Source organism: Leopardus geoffroyi, chromosome C1 (assembly GCF_018350155.1).
Source record: "Leopardus geoffroyi isolate Oge1 chromosome C1, O.geoffroyi_Oge1_pat1.0, whole genome shotgun sequence".
NCBI classification, from domain to species: domain Eukaryota; kingdom Metazoa; phylum Chordata; class Mammalia; order Carnivora; family Felidae; genus Leopardus; species Leopardus geoffroyi.
In genome coordinates, this window is record NC_059328.1 from 163,131,775 (window position 1) to 163,152,547 (window position 20,773).

Below are 20,773 nucleotides of genomic sequence, written 5' to 3' on the forward strand. Positions count from 1 at the left end.
TTTCCCAGCAGGGTTTATTTATTGCCCCATCTGTTTGCAATTGCTGGAGTCCCAGTCAGGAGGAGATGATTTATTGGGGGGCAAGTGTCTCACATGCTGTGGGTGAACTTCACTGGTACTATCGCTACATAACTGTCACTAAATGCAAACTGGATTTCCAATATTATGGGGCCTGGTGCTATTAACTTGATCAACCTGGTATCTTTCTCTCTCTTTTTTTTAATGTAAATGTTCATGTTCCTAACTCTCCAACCTTCTAGGCCCCCTGCTCTAACCCTCGGCATGCATAGCAAAAAACAGATTTCAATTTCTAATAATGAAATAATAATAATAAGCCATCATTGAATGGTACTGTGTGCTAGGGATTAAGATAACCACGATACATACTTGTCTCATTTAACTCTTACAACCCTGAGAAGTGTAGGGACAGCAGATGAGGCCTCTGATGTTGGAAGGTTAAAAAGCTCAAGTCAGGAGGCTAATGACTGCAAGAGTCTGGATTTGGCTCCAAATATGTCAAATTCTAAAGCCCACATCAAGCCAACCCACCCCTCAAAATACAGATGGCCCTTGATGACCTCTCATAGGATCCTTGTAGGAACGTAAGTTGGTAAGAATTTTCAATTTGGCAAAACCTATGAAATCTATAATTTGTCCTGAATACCTGACCAAAATATTGCGTTTCAAGGATTTAATCCCAAGGAAACACATAGAAATGTGCAAAAATATTTAGATACAAGAATGTATTCCTTGCATTGTCTGCAACAGCAAAAATCTAGAGATGGTCCATATGATTAAATAATTAAGGTACATTTGTAGGCCATTATTATGCAGCCATTAGAAGTTAGGCTGTAGAAGAATAGTTAATCCTATCGGAAAATGTTAATGAGATTGTTAAATAAAAAACAAACTATCAAATAGTATGCATAGTGTGATACTGATTTTGTAAACATATATATGCGTATATATAAATATACACACACATTTTATTTATTTTTCTTTCTTCCTTTTTTGTTTTAGTTAGCTCTATGCCCAACATGGGGCTTGAACTCAGGACCCCAAGTTCAGGAGTCGCATGCTCTACTGACTGAGCCAGACGGGCACCCCCATAAACCATACATTTTAAAAAGAATGAAAAGGGGCACCTGGGTGGCTGAGTTGGTTAAGCATCCAACTTTGACTCAGGTGATGATCTCGTGGTTCATGAGTTTGAGCCCCACATCGGGCTCTGTGCTGACAGCTCAGAGCCTGGAGCCTGCTTCAGATTCTGTGACACCCTCTCTCCCTGCCCCTCCTCTGTTCACACTCTGTCTCTCAAAAAATAAACGTTAAAAAAAGAAGTTTAAAAAAAATAAAAAGATTGAAAAGATAATAAAAAATGTTACGAATGATTATTTCTGGGTGGTGGTAGTGAAGGAATACAGATCATTTTTGTTGTCTTTATATTTTTCTGTATTTTCCATAATAAACAGACGTGATTTAGGTAATCAAAGGAAATAATAAATAGGGGCACCTGAGTGGCTCAGTCAGTTAAACATCCAACTCTAGATTTCGGCTCAGGTCATGACTCACATTGGTGAGTTTGAGCCCCGCCTCGGGTTCTGTGTTGACTGTGTGGAACATACTTGGGATGCTCTGTCTTCCTCCCTCTCTGCCCCTCCCCTGCTCATGCTCTCTCTCTCTCAGAAATAAATGAACACTAAAAAAAAAAGAAAGAAAGAAAGAAAGAATAAATGTTACAGCTATATGTCACAGCCTATCCTATTTAGGGGAAGAATGAATCTGTTGATTTGTCTATTTGGTAGAGTCATGCAAACAGCTCTTCAGTCACCTTGGGGGAAAACCCGTAGTGGTTAGATAAGAAGAAAACATTGCACTTCATTCATTGGACTATCTGTTCTCGTTTGTTCTTTGAAGAATACTTAATGAGATGCCATGATGTGCAGGGATCGGACTGAAGGGACTACTAGTAGCTTTTCAGATTTGTAGCCTACTCTCTGTGGCAGAGTGGTTTCAAGCAGTGGTTCTCAGACTTCGCAGAACATTAGAGTCACTGGGGAGCCTCCAGATATCTTGATGATCTGTCTGTAACCCAGACCAATGAAACCAGAAACCGTGGGGAAGGGACCCAGGCATCCACATTTTAAAGCTGCCCAGGTGATTCTAGAACGTGGTCATGTTCACGGACTACTGGTTTAAAGAGTGTTTATTAGGTTTTTGAGGTCACAGGGCAAAAGGTGAGCTTCTCCTAAAGAAACATATGCCCGAGCTCTGTGCCCCGAAGCCTGGATCCTGCTTTGGATTCCGTGTCTCCCTCTCTCTCTGCCCCTCCCCAACTCACTCTGTCTCTCTCAAAAATAAGTAAACATTAAAAAAAATTAGAACAACAAAAAAAATGCCCCATTTCCAGGCATCCTGTATATATAATAAGGTTAAATTTAAAATGTAGATGGTTCTCCTGAACCCATCAATAGCCACTGTGTAATATAAAGCACCTATTATAATTAGGAGAGAGTACAAGCTCTAGGGAATCCTCATTTCATTCACTTCATTTCATTTCATTTCATTTCATTTCATTTCATTTCATTTCATTTCATTTCATTTCATGGTGTCTCAAAGTTCTTCCCTTAGATCAAGCTTTCTCAGCTCTGGGCAGGGTGGTGGGGGGTGGGCACAGATGAGCTTCAGAAGGGCTTTCAATCCACGAAACAGCCCGCAGATTGTGAGTTTACGCTTATGAGCATTTCTATGAACAAAGGCCTATACCTTTATCTGATTCTCCAAGGCATTAATGTGTCAGAGATGTTAACAAACAGCAAAATGGACTCTAATGTTTGTCTTTAATGAGCAGGGAGGAGGCCTCAAAGTTTGACCGATGAAGAGAGCAGTACAGGAAAAGGTCATTAGCTCTTAAATAACTGCCCTTCTTGTTGGAATAATGGGTCCCTCTTGCAGGAGGTGGGAATTTATTTGCCCAATTAAGACAGCTGAAATTCACTTTAGGAAAGGCAGGGTAGCAGAGCCATGAGCATATTTCAGAACAGAAGGTGAAGGTTCTGGTCTCTTCCAATTAACTAGCTTGTGATCATTTGACTTTGTAAGTTACTCAGTCTCCTCATCTCTAAAATGCAGACAGAAGTAGCAGCTCCCCCTCCCCGCCTTCCTCCGAGGTTTACATGAGGTCAGGATGAAATCGAACGCGATAAGCGTCACTTAAAAGATCCGAGTGGCTGGCCAGAGAGTTCACTTAAGCTTCTGTTGGACTCCACTCACTTATATGAGGATTAGTGACATGGGGGCAGGCTGGGCTGTAGGAAGACAACTCACCCCAGGTGTTGCCTTACCTGATCTGCCTGGTGGGTCCCTCACTGGAGGAGGGGGTCTCTCATTGGGCGGGGGAGGAAGAGGGCCCGAACGTCCTGGTGAAGGTAAGGGGGGTGCAGACGAAGAAGTAAGGGACAGATTCCGCTGTGGGAGTCTTGGGGTTTCATCACTGCCACTGGAACCCGGAGGCAGGGGAGGAGGGCCGGGTCTGCTTGGTGGCGGTGGTGGCGGTGGGGCCTGTGAGGAGGAGGAAGGCCTCGGGGTAGAAGGCACTGGGGGCTTGCTGTTCTGAGGGGGAGGGGGTGGGACTGCCTCCCTATGGACGGAGGGCCTGTTGCCCACTGGAGGAGGCGGAGGAGGGGGTTTGTCATCCAAGGCCCTGCTGGGGGTAGGGGGCAGGGGAGGCCTGTTGGAGAAGGGTGAGGAGGAGCCTGAGGGTGTCTGGCGTATGGAGCCTCCTCCAAAAGCAGCACCTCGGTTTCCAGGGAAAGGGGGAGGAGTTGGCCCAGGGCTGGGCTGCCTGGGGGCCCCAGGCACTGGTGGGGACCCTCGGTTGTGCAGACTTGATTGAATGGGTCTTGGCGTATTAGGTACTGGAGGGGGAATGCTTTCAGGCTTTGCGCCCACGTCGGGCCTTGGGGGAGGCATTCGGTTCCTCTGAGGCTCTGGGGGACCACTTCTGTGGCCTGGGGAAGGCACAGGAAATCTCCCTGGGCCACTTGGGGGTGAGAAAGGTTTGGCAGATGTGGATCTTCCTCCCGGTGGCAAAACTGGGAGTCGGCTTCCTCCAGAATCTAAAGAACAGGAAAAAAAAAATCCAGTTAGGAAATTAGGACACCTCCCCTTAAAGAAAATCAGAGAACTAGAGTGTATTCTCAGCTACTGGAAGTCCTTTCCTAGATGCCATAAAGTACAGGTAACTATCATTTATATAAATCAAATTCTGTGTGGTCCTTCCTGGAGTCAGAAAGACTGATCCCAGGTCCCTGTGTACCTGCTACTTCCAGGTTCTACAACCTGGCAGCTTTCAAAAGGATTTTGGACAGCTCTCTTGGCATTATGTGTGTACAAGAACCAAGAGAAAGTTGGGAAGGGTTCCGGAGAGATAGCCCTATTATGAGAAGATGCTGCAGGTACATGGGATTTCTGCTAATGATTTTCTTTCTCTCTGTCCCCACCCCTGTCCTCCTGTGCCTGCACCTCTCCGCTTTGAAAAAATAACTTAGCCATGTTGGGTGAAAAATCAGTTTTCCCAATGTATAAATATCCATATGGGTGGGCTTACCTAGTCCCTTTGAACAAAATTCCCAAGAGAAAGTGTAAAAATGTAATAGAAGAATTAGAACGGAAATAAGAACACAAGAAAAAGAAACTGTCAAAGTTTAATTGAAAGACTCAACACCAGGGGTTGGTCTTGATCTGCAAAGGAGGAGGAAACTACACAAGTGTTTTTCCTTACTGAGTCAACTTCCATTTCAGCAGTGGCAGGTCAGAACAACTCTATTATATCATTAGTATTAAACTTCTTCGGTTCAACAAAAGGAGCCAAAGTTATGGAAAAAATTCAAACTACCACCCCAGAATTTCTTGGAACCCAAGGTAATTCTCAAAAAATGATTAGTCTAAAAACTTCCACCATCTCACCCATAAGCTTATTAAGGTACTAAGTATTTATTGAGGACCTGCTGTATATCAATCATTATTCTACATGCTAAAAGACAGAGGAGTAAACAAAATAGAAAAGATCCTGCTGTCCTGTGGTTTACATTCTTGTGGGGGGAGATACATAATAAGCCGGCAAACATAGAAATATTTTCAGATAGTTGTAAGTATTAAAAAGAAACTAAAATAGGTTGATGAGATGGAGAGGCCAGGATAGATGGGGTGGCTGAGTGGGGATGGCTTTTCGGACAATGTCACATTTGAGCTGAGGCCAGTCATAGAAAGGTGAGGAAGAGGTGCTTTAGGCAGAGGACCAGCAGGTGCAAGGGCCCTGGGGCGGGAATGAGCTTCAAGGTGAAAAACTGAGGCCTATGTGCTTGCGGCACAGTGAACATGGAGAACCTAGCATATGGACCCTGAGTGGCCAGCAGGGGTCAGGTGATAAGGAACTTTGAAAACCAGAGGAGTTCAGGTTTTATCCAAGGCACAGTAAGAAACATTTGGATGGATTTATACAGTGGAGTAACATGAACTCTAGACAGAATTTTTAATTTCAACTTTGGTACTAGAAAAAAGGTGTATTTCCCTTGACTGTGTGCTATAATTCTGTGTCACCAGCTTGTGATAAATTCTGTTGGAATTCCAAGTTCAGATTAAAGCTGCAGTTATTAGCCATGTATACATCACACAGCTAGTATTCCTTATGTGGATGGTATACTATGATGATGTATACATCTGGTATACCATTTTGAGCACTAACTTAAATTCCATCTTCATTTTATTATTAAATTTTATTTATTATTTTTGAGAGAGAGAGAGAGAGAGAGAAAGCACGTGAGCAGGCAAGGGGCAGAGAGGATGGGGGCAGGCAGAGGATCCAAAGTGGGCTCTGTGCTGACAACAGATAGCCCAGTGTGGGGCTTGAACTCATGAACAGTGAGACCATGACCAGGGCCGAAGTCAGACACTTAACCGACTGAGCCACCCAGGCACCCCTTCATTTTTTAATTTTATTTGCAGTTATCTTTTGCCTTAATTTCTTCACCTATTGTTAAAGTACTGAATGTCTGCATTTGTCAACTGCCTCCTTTTTGAAGTGGGTTTTAAATAAGTAAATTTAAAGGTAAATGCAGGTCTGGCAAGATAGAATCTCTCATGGTATCAAGCCTCTTTTTCGACTTTGACCATTCAACTGCTAACTAGTCAGATAACCCTGAGGATTCAGTGGCTTTATCTTCATATGATTGCGAGAATTTCATACTTTCCCAGCAGACATTAAACGATCACAGAATTAGAAAGAAAAGTCTTCCAGCATAATAAACATTAATACAGAAAGTTTTATGGTAAAATGTATCAAGCCTCATGCACTTTGCAGGGTTTTTTTATTTGGTCATGACCAGATTTTTCAATTTTTCTCTCTGCTGTCAGGTTCAAAGACAGTCCTGTAGGACTCATTTCCCTGTGTCCCTGCAGAGAATATTTAGAATCACTGGCCCTCAAATGCCAGATGTCTGTCATGCAAAACACCTTTTTAGATTTAGTGCAATATGTAATTATATTGCATAGAACATGCTCCATAGTGTGTTTGAAAAGTGGCCCACAAGTATTTACTATACTAGACAGCTGGGTCAGGCTACCTCACAAAGAAAGGTGAATTTGCCAGGTCACCAGGCAGACTTTCCAGGGACGGCAAGTTCCATTTGCTCCTTCTTTTTCTTCCCACTCTAGCTCACCCTTTAGAAAAGTACAAAAAAGTACAAGTTACCCCAAGGACACTGGGCAAATACTTGACAGCTCAATGGAGCTGTCTGATTTTGATTAAAAAAAAAAAAAAAAAAGATGCTACATAGAGTCTTTTTTATAAAACAGTGTTAACATTTCAAGCCACCTAAAATGTTTGAAAGGGCACAGTGCCTGAGAAGGGCTGCCAAGCCTTCCAACCACCAAACTCTGCCTCATCTTGTTACTAAGTGAGAAAGAAACTGTCCTTACCACTCTCCCTGTTGGCTGTGGGTCTCAGCTTCGGCATCCCAGCCTGGAACAGTCCTCCCAAACCAGGCGGTCCACCCCCTCCGAAACTGCCACCGCCACCGCCACCTCCGCCACCACCAAAGCCACCACTGCCACCAGCACCAGCGCCTTTGGGCTCTGCGGAAGGAAGAAAACACAGTCTCTTCACCATGTACGAAAACATCACTGGAGTCCTTCACAGCCTGAGTCCAAGTAAACAATAAACAATGAGGACCAAACTGGGAGCCAGCTCAAACTGGGCCTGTGGGGGCCTACTGGGATTTCATTAAAATGCAGGATTTTAAGGACTCACCCTACCCCTGGTCAGAAAACGGTGGGGTTTCTGTTCACTCCAGGGCAGTCACAGGGTCCCCGGCTGGCCGGAGAATCAGTAATAGCTGATGACTTACCCCCACACCCCACCTTGGCGAGCTGCTATAGAGTTAACATCTGTATCTTAAGATTTGGTAAATAAAAGAATCTTCAAAGAAAGTCCAAAGGGGGAGGGGGGAGATAACAATGAGAGGTGAGAAGAAAGGAAACTGTAAAAATAGAAGAAAATAAAATATCTCATAATTTTACTCCCTGGAAATGGAGGTTATTTTGTATTTTTTTTTGTTAGTACTTACTTCTAAGTACTTGTTAAGAAATTAAAAAGTTAAGTATTTTTCTTGTTAGTACTTATTTCTTGTTAGCTACTTACTAGTGCGCTTGTTAGGACGTATTCTTTCCTGTTAGTACTCTTCTATTTTATGGATTTTTTTCTTAAAATTAGGACCAGATTCACTAAAAAGCTTTTAGCCTGCTCTTTTCACTTAACACTTTTTTGTTAGCATTTCCCGTGTCATTATCTTTGAAAACATGAGTTTAAGGGACTGCGTTGCGTTTTAGAACATGAATATATTGTAGTTTATTTGACTATCTACTTATTTGATGGCCTTATGGGTTGATTTCAAATTTTTAATATCATAAAGCCCAACAGGAGGCTTAAACATTAAAAAAAAACAATCCCTGCAATTTAAGATGGTACAAAGATTTTGTTTTATTTTACATTTATGTCCCTAAAACTGTGGAAGATTCTGAAATGGGCAAACAAACAACAGCAACAACAACAAAGAAAAAGAAAAAGATTACTAAGTATCCTGTCTAGGCTTTTGGGTTATTTTCCAGGTCTTTGAGCTATTTTACAACTCTTTAAATTGTAGAAAACTGATAATAATTGTCCATAGAAACGTAAATTAGTTGTATTCAGTGGCATGAAATTGATTACTGATGGATTTTGCACCTATTTGTAAGTTAATTTCCCCTCTGATCTGCCTAATGAGTGTGGTACTTTGAATTCTCCTTTGAACTGGTAACATTATACTGCTTCCCTCATTAATTGATGAGTTAAATGAAATATCTGACTTATGTTCTTTAAAACATTTTTTTAATGTCTATTATTTTTTTTTTTTGAGAGAGAGAGTGTGAGTAGGGGAGGGGTGCTGAGAGAGAGGGAGACACAGAGGCAGGTTCCAGGCAGGTTCAAGCTGTCAGCAAAGAGCCTGATGCCGGGCTCGAACTCACAGACCCTGAGATCATGACCTGAGCCTAAGTCAGCCACTTAACTGACTGAGCCACCCAGGTGCCCCTGACTTATGTTCTTTTTATATCTGTATGAGAGCCATGATTATACTCTCTTTTTAAAAAAGGATCTCATGACAAAATACTTATGTATGTATGTCTGTATTTATGAGGTTAAACATTGTTGAAAGTTCTATCCCTGGAAAACTTTCTAGAGTAGTATATGAAATCTACAAATTAGTAGGGAAGAATTGATACTTGTATGATATTTAGACCATCTGGAAATATGGTAGATTCTCCCATGGATTCTGGTTTACTCAGTGAAGATATATAACTTTCAAGATATGGGTCACATATCTTCTTGTTAGGGTTCCTTTGATACATTTTTGTTTGTTGAAATTGTTTCCCCTTTTGTAATTGGTTATCACTGGCATCAGAAAATTTCATTTGACATCTAAGAAACCATTTTGCTATATTTTCTAAATTAAAATTTATAAAACATTTATTGGATTTTTTAGTAGTTTAGACATATGGTCTGCAAATAATAAAGGTTTTGCCTCCTCTTTTCTAATAGCGGTGTATCTTATCTTAGTTCTAGTTTATCTAAGTAATAACTCTGATGACTGGACTTCCATGCAATATAAATTATTAATACTGTTAAACTAAAGACAACTACAGTTTGATTTTAATGAGCACACCTTTAATGTTTCAAAGTTACATTCTAACTATTGGTTTGAAATAGTTTTTTTTTCCCTTCTAAGTATTCACAGTCAGCAAGGATTCTCTATTTTAGATTTTTAAGACTTTCTTGGGGGTGCCTGGGTGGCTTAGGTCATGATCTCACAATTCATTGGTTCGAGCCCCGTGTTGGGCTCCACGCTAACAGCACAGAGCCTGCTTGGGATTCTCTTTCTGCCCTGTCCCTACCCCTCAAATAAATAAACTTAAAAACAAAAACAAAAAACGACCTTCTTATGGCATGGAATTTTGTCAAATGCCTATTCATGATCTGATATGGATTTGATATGATGGCTTAATAGACTTTCTAATGTTAAAAATGAGATAAACCCTGGTCTCGGTGAATTATTCTTTTAATATACTATTGAATTAGATGTTTTTGGTTTTAATTAGTATCTTCTCATCTATGATCATAAGTCTATAATAGGGTTTCTTAACCTTGAAACCACTGACACTTTAGGTCAGATAATTTTTTTTAAATGTTTGTTTATTTTGAGAGAGCAGAGAAGGGGCAGAGAGAGAGGGAGAGAGAATCCCAAGCAGGCTCTCTGATGTCAGTGCAGAGACTGATGTAGGGCTTGACTTAAGACAAAATCAAGAGTTGGACACTTAACCAACTGAGCCACCCAGGAACCCCTCAGATAATTCTTTGTGGTGGGTGGCTATGTTGTTCTCTATAGAATGTTTACAGCATCCATAGCCTCTACCCACTAGATGTCAGTAGGAACCCCTCATTCAAGTTGTGACAACTAAAAATGCCTCCAAACATTGCACATGTCCCCTGACACTGATACATAGCTTTCTTTTTGTGTTTGTGTTGCCTTGGTCAAGTCTGAGGTTAGGATCATGCTAGTCTCATTAAGTCTATCAGATAGCTCTCCATCTCTTTCTATGTCTGGGAATAATTTGTATAGCACTTGAATGAGCTGTTTCTTAAAATCTGGAAGAATTTACTGATAAAACTGTCTGGCTCTAAACCTTTTGAGAGAGAAAGTAGCCTGATAAAGTTTTCAACTTTTCTCTTGCTCAATGAAGCTTCATGAGTGAATTTTGGTAAATTTTAATTTCTTTAAGATTTTAACATGTTTTAGCATATAAATTCATCATAGCATCCTTAATTTTAGAAAGGTTTGCTTGAATCTCTTACTAATCTACATTCTGAGTCCTAAACGTTATTCATTTGTGTTTTCCTTTTTTCTCGATTAGATTGATCATAAGTCTGTGTAGTTCTGTATATTTTCTAGATGTAGAGCTTTCTGGGCTACCTATGGGAGCTCTGCTGATAGAAGAAATAGTCTGATAGTGAACTGATTACTTCACCTAACAAACAAAATTACAATAATAATTTCTAGAAGTGTATGCAAAATTGCTTCCATATAAAAGTACACATTTTAATTTTAATTATTACCAATAATAACATTTAAATATTATTCATTAATTAATGATACATTTTAGAATATTGCATTTACATAGGATGCCTTTACATGGCACTCAAAGAGACTGATGATCACTATCAGACATCATACATCAGTCTTCTTAACCAGAAACATTTGTGCACCTTCCAGATAGAGAAGCTGAAGTAGTTGAGAATAACTAATTGGCTCCAGGTTACTTCATTAGTAATCACACTGCAGAATAAGGCTGAATTAAGTTATAGGATGTATGGGGCACTTGGGTGGCTCAGTCAGTTAAGTGTCCAGCTCTTGATTTCAGCTCAGGTCATGATTTCATGGTTTGTGAGATTGAGCCCCGCATCGGACTCTGTACTGACAGCGTGGAGACTGCTTGGGATTCTTTCTCCCTCTTTCTCTGCCCCTCCCCTGCTTCATGCATGCATGCTCTCTCTCTCTCTCAAAATAAAAATAAGTAAACTTAAAAAAAAAAAGAGTTATATACAACCATGGTCCACATTTTGACATAGGACCCAGGGAAATTTCTGTTGGAAACAAATAAAAAACTATAGATGGATTTTGCCACTTGCAAAGAGCCTGTGGAACAATATAGGAGACCATTAAGTGCATGGACAACAAGGGCATGCATTGGGTTGCATCATGTGTCCACCTAGCAAAGTGCATTCATAAACATCATTGAGCAGCTGGAAAGGAGAAGAACTAATACTTATTTCCATTTAATGGGAGGAGAAGAGGACCTTGAAGAACACAATTAGTTTCCAATAGTGGATTCAGGAATAGGCACTAAACTGTGCAGTCTTCTTCAACATCAGTGGGGAATTCACATCTACCTCTCTCGAGCCCTAGGCCCCTTCCCACAGTGGAGAGAACAACTGAACTCTGTCCCAGAGGTTGGCAGTTTGTGGAGCTCCTCTGGCCCCACAAACAGGCACCATGACTCACACAGCTTTGGACCAAGGCTTCCCAGAGATGAGTGGTGCCGGGCTCCCCTCAAGGAGAATCTCATGGTACCAATCAAGAGGACTAAGGGGTTATAAAATACCATATCAGTTTTGTGGGCATTTTGACTAAGAGGTAACTGTGTCAAGTTAAGGGTAAAATACCCCATAGTGGCTTTTGGAGATTGGTGTTCTCTCCTCTGTGACACAGAGCCTGGTAACAGAGCAACATGTAAAAGCCTTGTCTTGGCCTTCCTCTTTTCCATTTTCTCCACACCCATGTTCTCGCCTTCTTTCTTCTCTACCCATTAGGCGCTTTTCCTAGAACTTCCTCCTAAACACTTCTAATCCTCTACTTGGCTAAAATCCTGTATCACTTTCCAATGTCTACAAGGCTCCCTCTGGTGATTTTGGAAAGTCAGTCTATTTCCTATGGAGTCCAAACGGGATGTGTGTGTAGGATGTATTTTGGGGACACGTAGCTGGCAGTGGAGAGGTCTAGGAACATGAGGAGACAGTCTCGAGGCCTGGTTATTAACTACCAGTGGATTCTAGTCATGGGTACATTTTCATTCTGTTGTAAATGTTAACAGGAGCCCTGTTTGTTTATACATACCCTGGTTTGTTCTAGAAAGTATCTCAGACTTATGATGGATAGATAAGCAAAGTTGTGATCTCATTTCCTCTCTCTCTCCCAGCTCCTGAAAATCGCATCTTACACTTGAATGACACATTCCAGACCACAAAACACTTTTGCATGGTCTTGTTTGATGCTCACGGCACGCCCGCGAGAGCAGCAGAACACATATTATCTCCACTTTACAACTGAAGACAGTAAGGCTCGGAGATGGTAAGGGAAGGATGTGCCAGAACTCAAACCTATGTCCTCCGATTCTAGGGCTCTTTCCATATTGCACGCTGCCTTTTGATCTGCGGTGCAAACAGTAACGGGTTAACTTCCAGAAAGTGTTGTGAATAATTCAGAGAATCGCTGCTGTGTGTGCCTTGGACAAAGAGTTATTATACTGGCTTCCTGCAGCATTAGAGGGAACCCAAGCCGGAGCTGTGGCTACACTGAGTGATACAAGTCCCTTATTTTGCTAGCTTTGCAGCTGTTGTTAACCAAAAAAAAAAAAAAAAAATCTTTCTGGAAGGGTAGGGTTGGGTTGATGGTTAGGCCATAAATCATGTATCTCCATGGAAAACAGCTTTTTTCACTTACTGTCCAATATCGGTGCACTTCTGTCATTGGTGACAGTCTTCTTCAGTTTCTTCCCTTTGCTGATGTCAGACAGAAGGGCATTTCTCCCAGCCTGTTCGGACTTATTCAAGGTAGGCTTTTCTGTATTGGCCTAAAAGGAGAGCACGCACACTTGTATTCATCTCTTGAATTAAAAATCATGCACCACAACACTCGGTGGGGACAGCTAGAGTATTGGAAGCTTGTTATTGAGGTTCTTGGCAATAGGCTGTAAATTCTCCACAAGTTTTAGATCCGATGTCATTCTTTTTAAGACCCAGACATTTGGGAACAGATGCAGCAATAAATTACACTCATTTTTAATGCAGGAAGAGTCAGTCCCTGATAAAAGTCTCTAAAAATTCAGACCACAGTCTGGCCGTAACCAACGGAGCCAGGGATGGATGCGAAGAGACGAGAAGGGAATTTTAAGTCTAAGAGGATTCTGCTGGATACTACGAGGCTTCACCCTCTAGAACGTGCCCTGAAGATCAGCTTCTCCTTCACATCTTTTAGAGCTAACCTGATGCAAGGGGCAAATGGCCTCTAGCACAAAGGGTCAGCTCTTTGTTCTTTAAATCCACCAAAGTTTTAGAAAATAATTCCCTCTCTCTACATTGCCGAAGACTTTTTTTTTTCTTTTTAATTTAAGCCAGACCTGAGGTGTATTTTACATGTAGTAAAATCACTCTTTTAGTGTAGAGTTCCACCAGTTTGACAACCATACACAGTCATGTAACCATCACCACAATGAAGATATAGAACATGCCCATAATCCCAAAAAGTTCCCAGAAGTCCCTTGCCGGAGGTGTTTCTAATGTCCAATCCCTTTGAAAGCTTGGCTCACAGAGATTGCAGGGTGGACAAAGGTGGTGGTTTAAAATGTTTAGGTATTTTCTCCCTTTTCCAGAATTCCTAGGAAAGATTCTCGCTGTGAAATTGAGATCTCACTTTCTCAGGGTTATTTGATGGAGTGGGGACACAAGAAGCCCAGCACACAGGACTTGGAAGTAGGCATGTGCCTGTGTCTGCCACATGTAGAAACTGGCGTGGTCTGGCCTGGCCCCAGGGACACTTGGCTTCCCCAAACCCAAAGGTCCTTCCAGCAGACCTGAGAGACCTTCTAGGTTGGCCCCGGCCCTTCTTGAAGGATCTGACTCCAGAGGAGCCAGTGAGGGGCACAAGAGGTAAAGCTGGGGCATTTTAGCTGGAGCCCTCACCCAGCGACTTAGTATCAGAGTCGGAGGCAGAGGGAAAGCTAAGGAAAACCCGGAAGCAGGCTACATGGAATCTGTGTGTTAAGCTGGAAGGGTCTTGAAATAATTACAGAGTATTATTTGCTCATAATAACAGCAGTTATCATTTATATAGTTTTTTCCCCAGGCCAGGCACTGCTTTTAGAACTTTTATGTGTATTAATTCATTTGGTCCTCATCAACCCTGTGAGTCATTATTTCCATTTTACGGACAAGGAAATAGAGGCACAGGGAAGTGGAATCATTTGCCCCAGTCACCCAGCTAGTCAGAGGGGGAGGAGGTAGGATTCAAACCCTGGCTGTCTGACCCCACAGCCTTCCTTCCCTGTAACTTGGCAGAAGGGTAAATGTGGGATCAACAAATGCCCCTTTGCCCAAATTGGGGAGATGCTATTAAAAGGCACAAAATCAAACTACAAGATGAATACATCCTGGAGACCTACTGTACAGCACAGTGATTACAGTTAACAATACTGTATAAGCTTCAAAGTTGCTAAGAGACTAGGTCTTAAATGTTTTCACCAGAAAAAAAGGAATGATAATTATGTGATGTGAAAGAGAGGCCAGCTAAAGCTAAGGTTGCAATTACACTGCAATACATAACTGTAGCAAATCAACCCCTTGTATGACTTAAACGTACACAACGTTCCTCGCCAGTTATATATCTCAGTTAAAAAAATAACAAAGTGCCCCTTCCCCACCTGCCTCCAACACACCCCTGAAGCAAGCCTGTTAACGGCAGCTTCTCAGCGCTCCTTTCCAGATGTGCTTTTTATGTGTACAGTTGACTTTTGCTAATGGAGTCACCTTCCATTCCTCTGAAACTGGTTTTTTCAACTGAACAACACATCTTGGAAAGAACTTTTATTTATTTATTTATTAAAAACATTTTTTTTTTTAATGTTTATTTGTTTTAGATAGAGAACATGAGCAGGGGAGGCACAGAGAGACAGAGGGAGACACAGAATCTGAAGCAGGCTCCAGGCTTTGAGCTGTCAGCACAGAGCCTGATGTGGAGCTCAAACCCACTAACTGCGTGATCATGACCTGAGCTGAAGTCGGACGCTTATTAACCAACTGAGCCATCCAGGTTCCCCTTAGAAAGAACTTTTAAAATTCCCTGTCTTCATTTTAAGGATGAAAAAAAAAAAAAAAAAACAACGAAAAACAATCTGAGGCCCAGAGAGGTTAAGCACTGGCTCTCTTACCACCTTGGGGTCAGCAATTTTCACCGGCCTCCTGTTACGCCTCCGAATTTATCTTGGTGCCCAATCTCCTTGGGTGCTACTTCTGCAGTCAAGAACCCTTAACTGAACTGTCCCACTAGACAGTGCCCTAGGATGGCCACTAACCCCCCCTTTCCCTTTGCTCATCTCTATATCCGATTTCTTTAGGATCTTGCTTTCAGTCACAGAATAATGGATGGAAATGAGTTAATAGGATACATTTCAGTCACTCTGGTACAACTTGTATAACTTGTGTATCTTCTCAGCTACCTGTATTATTTATTTAGTATTTTTCATTAAGTCAGTCCACTATACTATTATACTATTTTTCAGGTGAATATTTTCTTTTAAATTAACTCACTATTAAACCCTCAGTTTGATGTGCTAGTTATAATTTTTAGAACATGCATTAAAATCATTACATGAGCATTAAAATAAAAAAAATAATTAATCCACATACTTACCCAGCTAGTGGTATAAAACCACTCTTTTGGGGAAATACAGATAAACAAGCCTGCTATGTTAGCCAGATCAGAACTTTTCAAACTTCTCTGAGTGAGGGACCAGTTAAAAAAAAATTTTTTTTTTCCAATGCATCTTGGACTGAAACTTTTGTAACAATTAATTTGTAGAAACATGAATTAGTTAAAACAAGAGACACACAACAGACACAATACTATTGTTAAATTGCTGTGTATCTTCATGCTTACTCTCAATTTCTGTAACTATCTCCTTGGGGCCCCTAACCAGCAGTCAGAGGACCACACTGAGTAGCAACAAGCCAACTAATTGTTCTTCCAACTAGGTTCCAGCTTCAGATGGACTCTGTAAATGTGTCCTGTGGAAGCCTGGGCAAGAGACTTTTCCTCCCCGAGCCTCAGTTTCCTCAAATGAGAAATGAAGGACCCATCGCTGTGAGGCTCCTTAGTGGGGAGGAAGCCTCACAAGCTGAGGGAGTTAATGGGGCGATGGGGTGTGTCTGTGAACCTTTCTGTATCACCACGTGGAGGGCTACTGGTTTCCTGTAAGAGGGTGCACTAATTTCTGAGACAGGTCTATCAAGAGATGAGGAGGAGCCCAGTGAAGATATTCCATTGGAAAGTGGACATTTAAATGCAAGGACAGTTTTAAAGCAGGATATGAGTATGGGGGAAACAGGGATAGGGGGTGGTGGATGATATCTGCTAAAAATACAGGTGGGAATAAAGGGGAAAAGGCAGAGGAAAAGAAAAGAGTGAGTCTGCAGGAAGTTTTAAAGGATGCATTTCATACAGAGACCTGGGTTTCTGGACTGTCCTATCCAGAAGTTAAAGGCTAGAAGTCGAGTCCATTTGAATGGAAACAGTGCACACCCGGCAGAACCCCTGTGAACACGTCTCGGGCTGGTGTGTGGGAAGGAAACCCAGTGAATGCACATCCCACACGTGTACTTGGCATTGCCTGGGACCTTTAACAACCAACCTTTTGGGATCTCAGGGTCTGGCTCACCCTGCACTGGGAAAACCTGCCGCACAGCACTTACCCAGAATGCGAATACACTGAAAACAAATACATGCATGGCAGGCTTGCCTTCATCTGGCCTGCTCTGCGCACCAGTGATGGATGGTGAGGAGCTACTCACCAGAGCAAACGTCGGTGGGGGCGGGGGCGCCGGAGGGGGAGGGACGGGCATCTCGGACAGTTACACTTTCAACAGCCTTGCCGATGAATCTGTAAAAACAAAACAAACAGGAACAAAATATGGTCACGTATTAGACTTATTTACTTTTATTATTATTTTTTTTATTTTAGAGAGACAGCAAGCAGAAGAGAGGGGCAGAAGGAGAGAGAATTAAAACAAAAATTTTTTTTTATGTTTATTCATTTTTGAGAAAGAGACAGATTGTGAGTGGGGGAGGGGCAGAGAGAGAGGGAGACACAGAATCCGAAGCAGGCTCCAGGCTCTGGGCTGTCAGCACAGAGCCCACCCGAGGCAGGGCTTGAATTCATGGACTGTGAGATCATGACCTGAGCCAAAGTCAGACACTTCACCGACAGAGCCACCCAAGCACCCCAAGAATTTTTTTAGATGTTTTATTTAGTTTTGAGAGAGACAGCATGGGGGGGGGGGTTGGCAGAGAGAAGGGGACAGAGGATTCGAAGAGGGTTCTTTGCTGACAGCACTGAGCCCAATGCAGGGCTCGAACTCACAAACCGCGAGATCATGACCTGAGCTATAGTCATCTGTTCAACCGACTGAGCCACCTAGGTGCCCGAGAAAGAGAGAGAGAGAGAGAGAAAGAGAGAGAGAGAGAATTTTAAGCAGGCTGCATACTCAGTGCAGAGCTTGACACAGAACTTGATCCCAGGACACCAGGATCATGACCTGAGCTGAAATCAAGAGTTAGAAGCTCAACCGACTGAGCCACCCAGGCCCCTAGACTTTTTAGTAATACTCTGTCCTAATCTTCCTTCCCTCCTTCCCACCACCAAAGTGACAGCTATTCACATAGGCCAAGTTTTATAAGGGATGGGAATTACCTTTACAACATTGCTAAGATGTTACCCTTCTGGAAGGATCCTAGCAGAGGAGGTTTCTGAGCCAAGATGGACAAAGACAATGGAAGCTAAACTAGCCCCTCACACTTCTTGATTCTTCCACCCGCCAGAACAGGTCGGGGGAATGACACCTGGAGGGATCTGGGCCTGGGGCCTGAGTGAGCTGGAAGGTGGTCTTAAAACTGCTAGAAATGAATCCTGGCAAATCTGATGTTCAAGCGTCTCCTCATCCCCACTCATTTCCATGACGACATCCTATCTTGCTTTCCTGCTCCTGCTCACTGCTTGTCTTCTTGCAGATGCCTGGCATTCGCCTGGGTCTGGGCACACACTGTGGAAATGCAAAGACCAATCTTTTTCTGGTTTTGCCTGCAAAGGTCTTACAGTCTTCCAAGAAAGAGGACAGGGATAAAGTAAAGCAGGCAGGGAAGATGGGCAAGGGGGCTGGATTCCTATCTTTGTGCTACCTGGCATTTCCTTACAGGATCTAAGTTTTTAAAAAGAGGGGGAAAAAAGAGACCAGGTCCCAAACTCTGACTCCCAGGCTGTTTACTAGAAATACACTTCACTAGAAAAGCTTTGTGCACAGTGTGACAGCTCTGGGAACAAGAGGAAAGCCAGACTCTGTGATGGTGTGGGAGAGTGCGGGGAAAACCCGGCCAGTGGCAGTGGGAAGGGGGAAGCCTGGCAAGCATCAGGAGCTGAAGAAACTATGGGGCAAGGAAGTCTCCCAGGAGCTCCCTAGCCACAAACCCACCCCCCTCGGAGTCCCATTCCGGAGTCTCATCCAAAGCCCCAGATCCCAAGCACGGGGCCGGCCTCACCCACTTTCTCGCCCCTAAGTAATCCCGTCTTCTCCCACCCAGTCCTTGCTACTCAAGTGCAGTCCTAGGTCAGCAGCAAGGGCATCATCACCCTGCGCTGTTGGAAACGTCAAATCTCAGTCCCTCTCCCCACCACTGAATTTGTTTCGGCATTTTAGCAAGATGCCGAGGTGATCCACGTGCACTAAAACAGGAGATGCCTGTTGCAGAATCTGAGCCTTAAACCAGTGGGCAGCCTGGGACACTCACCACCTGAACTACATGGAACATGTGTCCTGAATTTCAAACACCAGAATTCTCTTTCTTTTGTTCTCGATGTCTCTCCCTTTTTTTAAAATGTTTATTTACTTATTTTGAGAGAGAGCACAAGCATGGGAGGAGCAAAGAGAGAGGAGAGAATCCTAGGCAGGCTCCACACTGTCAGCACAGAGCCCGACGTGGGGCTCGAACTCACAAGCTGTGAGATGGTGACCTGAGCCGAGATCAAGGGTAAGGTGTTTAGCTGACAGGGCCACCCAGGCGCTCTTGTTCTCAATGTTTCTTAAGTGAAGAAAACGATTTATTTAGAATTAAAAAAATTAATTCCGTTCAGGCACTAAAGGTTAGTGTGTAAAACTTACACCCTGAAACAAATACTTTCTCTTCAAGTATCGCTAGATGGCTTGCTTTCTGTGAGCACAAAGGGAATGTAAGAGCTAAAAGGACATGGCTGGACGTATCAGAGCCGCTGGATGGCGGGAATGAAGACAGTTTGGAACAGTTCCGTTCCAAGTGGACCACTGAGAAAATGAATTTTTAGAGCCTCCACAGCAGCAACAATAGCTGTCGGTTATTGACCATCAAGTGGATCGAAGGCACTTGGAACATCGCTAACTTGTAACAGTGACATTGCAAACTAGCGTGATTCCGCACACCTTCCAGAGGACACTGAGACTCAGGGAGTCTAAGGAACTCACCAAAAGACAGAAACTCATTCACATCCAATCCTTTCAATCCCTGCTGTTTTTAGATAAGCATTTTTAGGCAGGTAAAGGGCTGACACCTGTAGACTAGGTCAGAATTTGTTTTTCAATAAGAGACGGTCTCAGACAGATTCTTTTAAAATGTGTTCCTTAAATTGGCCTTTTCTGGATGACACCAGCCAGTCACCTGTGGGGCCAAGTGGGCGGCGTAACCAGTGCTGGGCGCCTGTGCTATGATGCCTGTTTTGGGGCAGGAGTCACCTTCCGAGGCCTCAGTGTCACACGTGTCTTAGCTCCAGGAGGAAGGATGGGAATCGGAAATTGGATTCAGGAGCAACTTACTGTGAAAGACACTGCAGCCAAAGCAATGGTGTTAACAGAGCCGGAGAAAGCAGCTTACCAAGGAAGGGGGTGGCCAGGTCCGCCCACAGGGCCCCAAAGATGCTCTCCAGGGAACAGATCATCTGTGTGCTTGGTGGATGAAATGCCCCTCAGGCCTCAAAATCATTGTATCAGACTCCCCCTTCGCCAGCTAACCTGTCATCCCGTTATCCTAACACCGAGCAAGGAAGGGCTAGATTCTGGTCAATTACCAGGAACCCTTCTCGTGAGTTGGTCCCCCGTTGCAAAGATCACACTGAACTGCTGTCCGATACCTCTCAGGGGCCAGGCTGTGGTACAGGGACCCTTTCAGGGGACTGCCACCCCGTCAGGCTTCTTTCATCTAGTTGTTTTACAACTTTCTGTTGTTGCTATTATGCTTCTGTCTGTGCACTAACTGACTTATAGATAAACCTGTGGACCACAGAGGCTCAGCCTCTCTGCTCCCCTGTGCTCGCCACCCCGGCCACCCCAGATAAATCTCGGAAAAGGGCTACGTTTAGATTCAGATAGGCTGAGCGGTATCTTCAACATCCCAAAACCTCAAACGAAGCACCATTATGAGGTTTTCTCAGGCTACCTGGCTACTATCGAAATTGGATTCCAAACTTTTCTCCTGTGGCCCAACCCCTATATGTTTTACTAAAAAACAACAAACCATGGGGGTGCCTGGATGGCTCAGTTGGTTAAGCATCAGAC

The 20,773-nt window shown here is 43.1% G+C and overlaps 1 protein-coding gene across 5 annotated transcripts in view; it reads right to left on the reverse strand.

Moving 5' to 3' along the window:
• Window positions 1-20,773, reverse strand: part of WIPF1 (WAS/WASL interacting protein family member 1) — a 125,118-nt gene that overhangs the window by 10,647 nt on the left and 93,698 nt on the right. For all 5 annotated transcript variants that reach the window (XM_045480256.1, XM_045480254.1, XM_045480255.1 and 2 more), the window contains 4 exons: window positions 16,991-17,079; window positions 12,870-12,999; window positions 6,979-7,134; window positions 3,345-4,118 (listed from right to left, as the gene is read on the reverse strand). In XM_045480256.1, coding sequence (XP_045336212.1) covers window positions 3,345-4,118; window positions 6,979-7,134; window positions 12,870-12,999; window positions 16,991-17,041 — 1,111 coding nt within the window. In that variant the 5' untranslated portion in view covers window positions 17,042-17,079. The remainder of the gene's footprint in view (window positions 1-3,344; window positions 4,119-6,978; window positions 7,135-12,869; window positions 13,000-16,990; window positions 17,080-20,773) is intronic.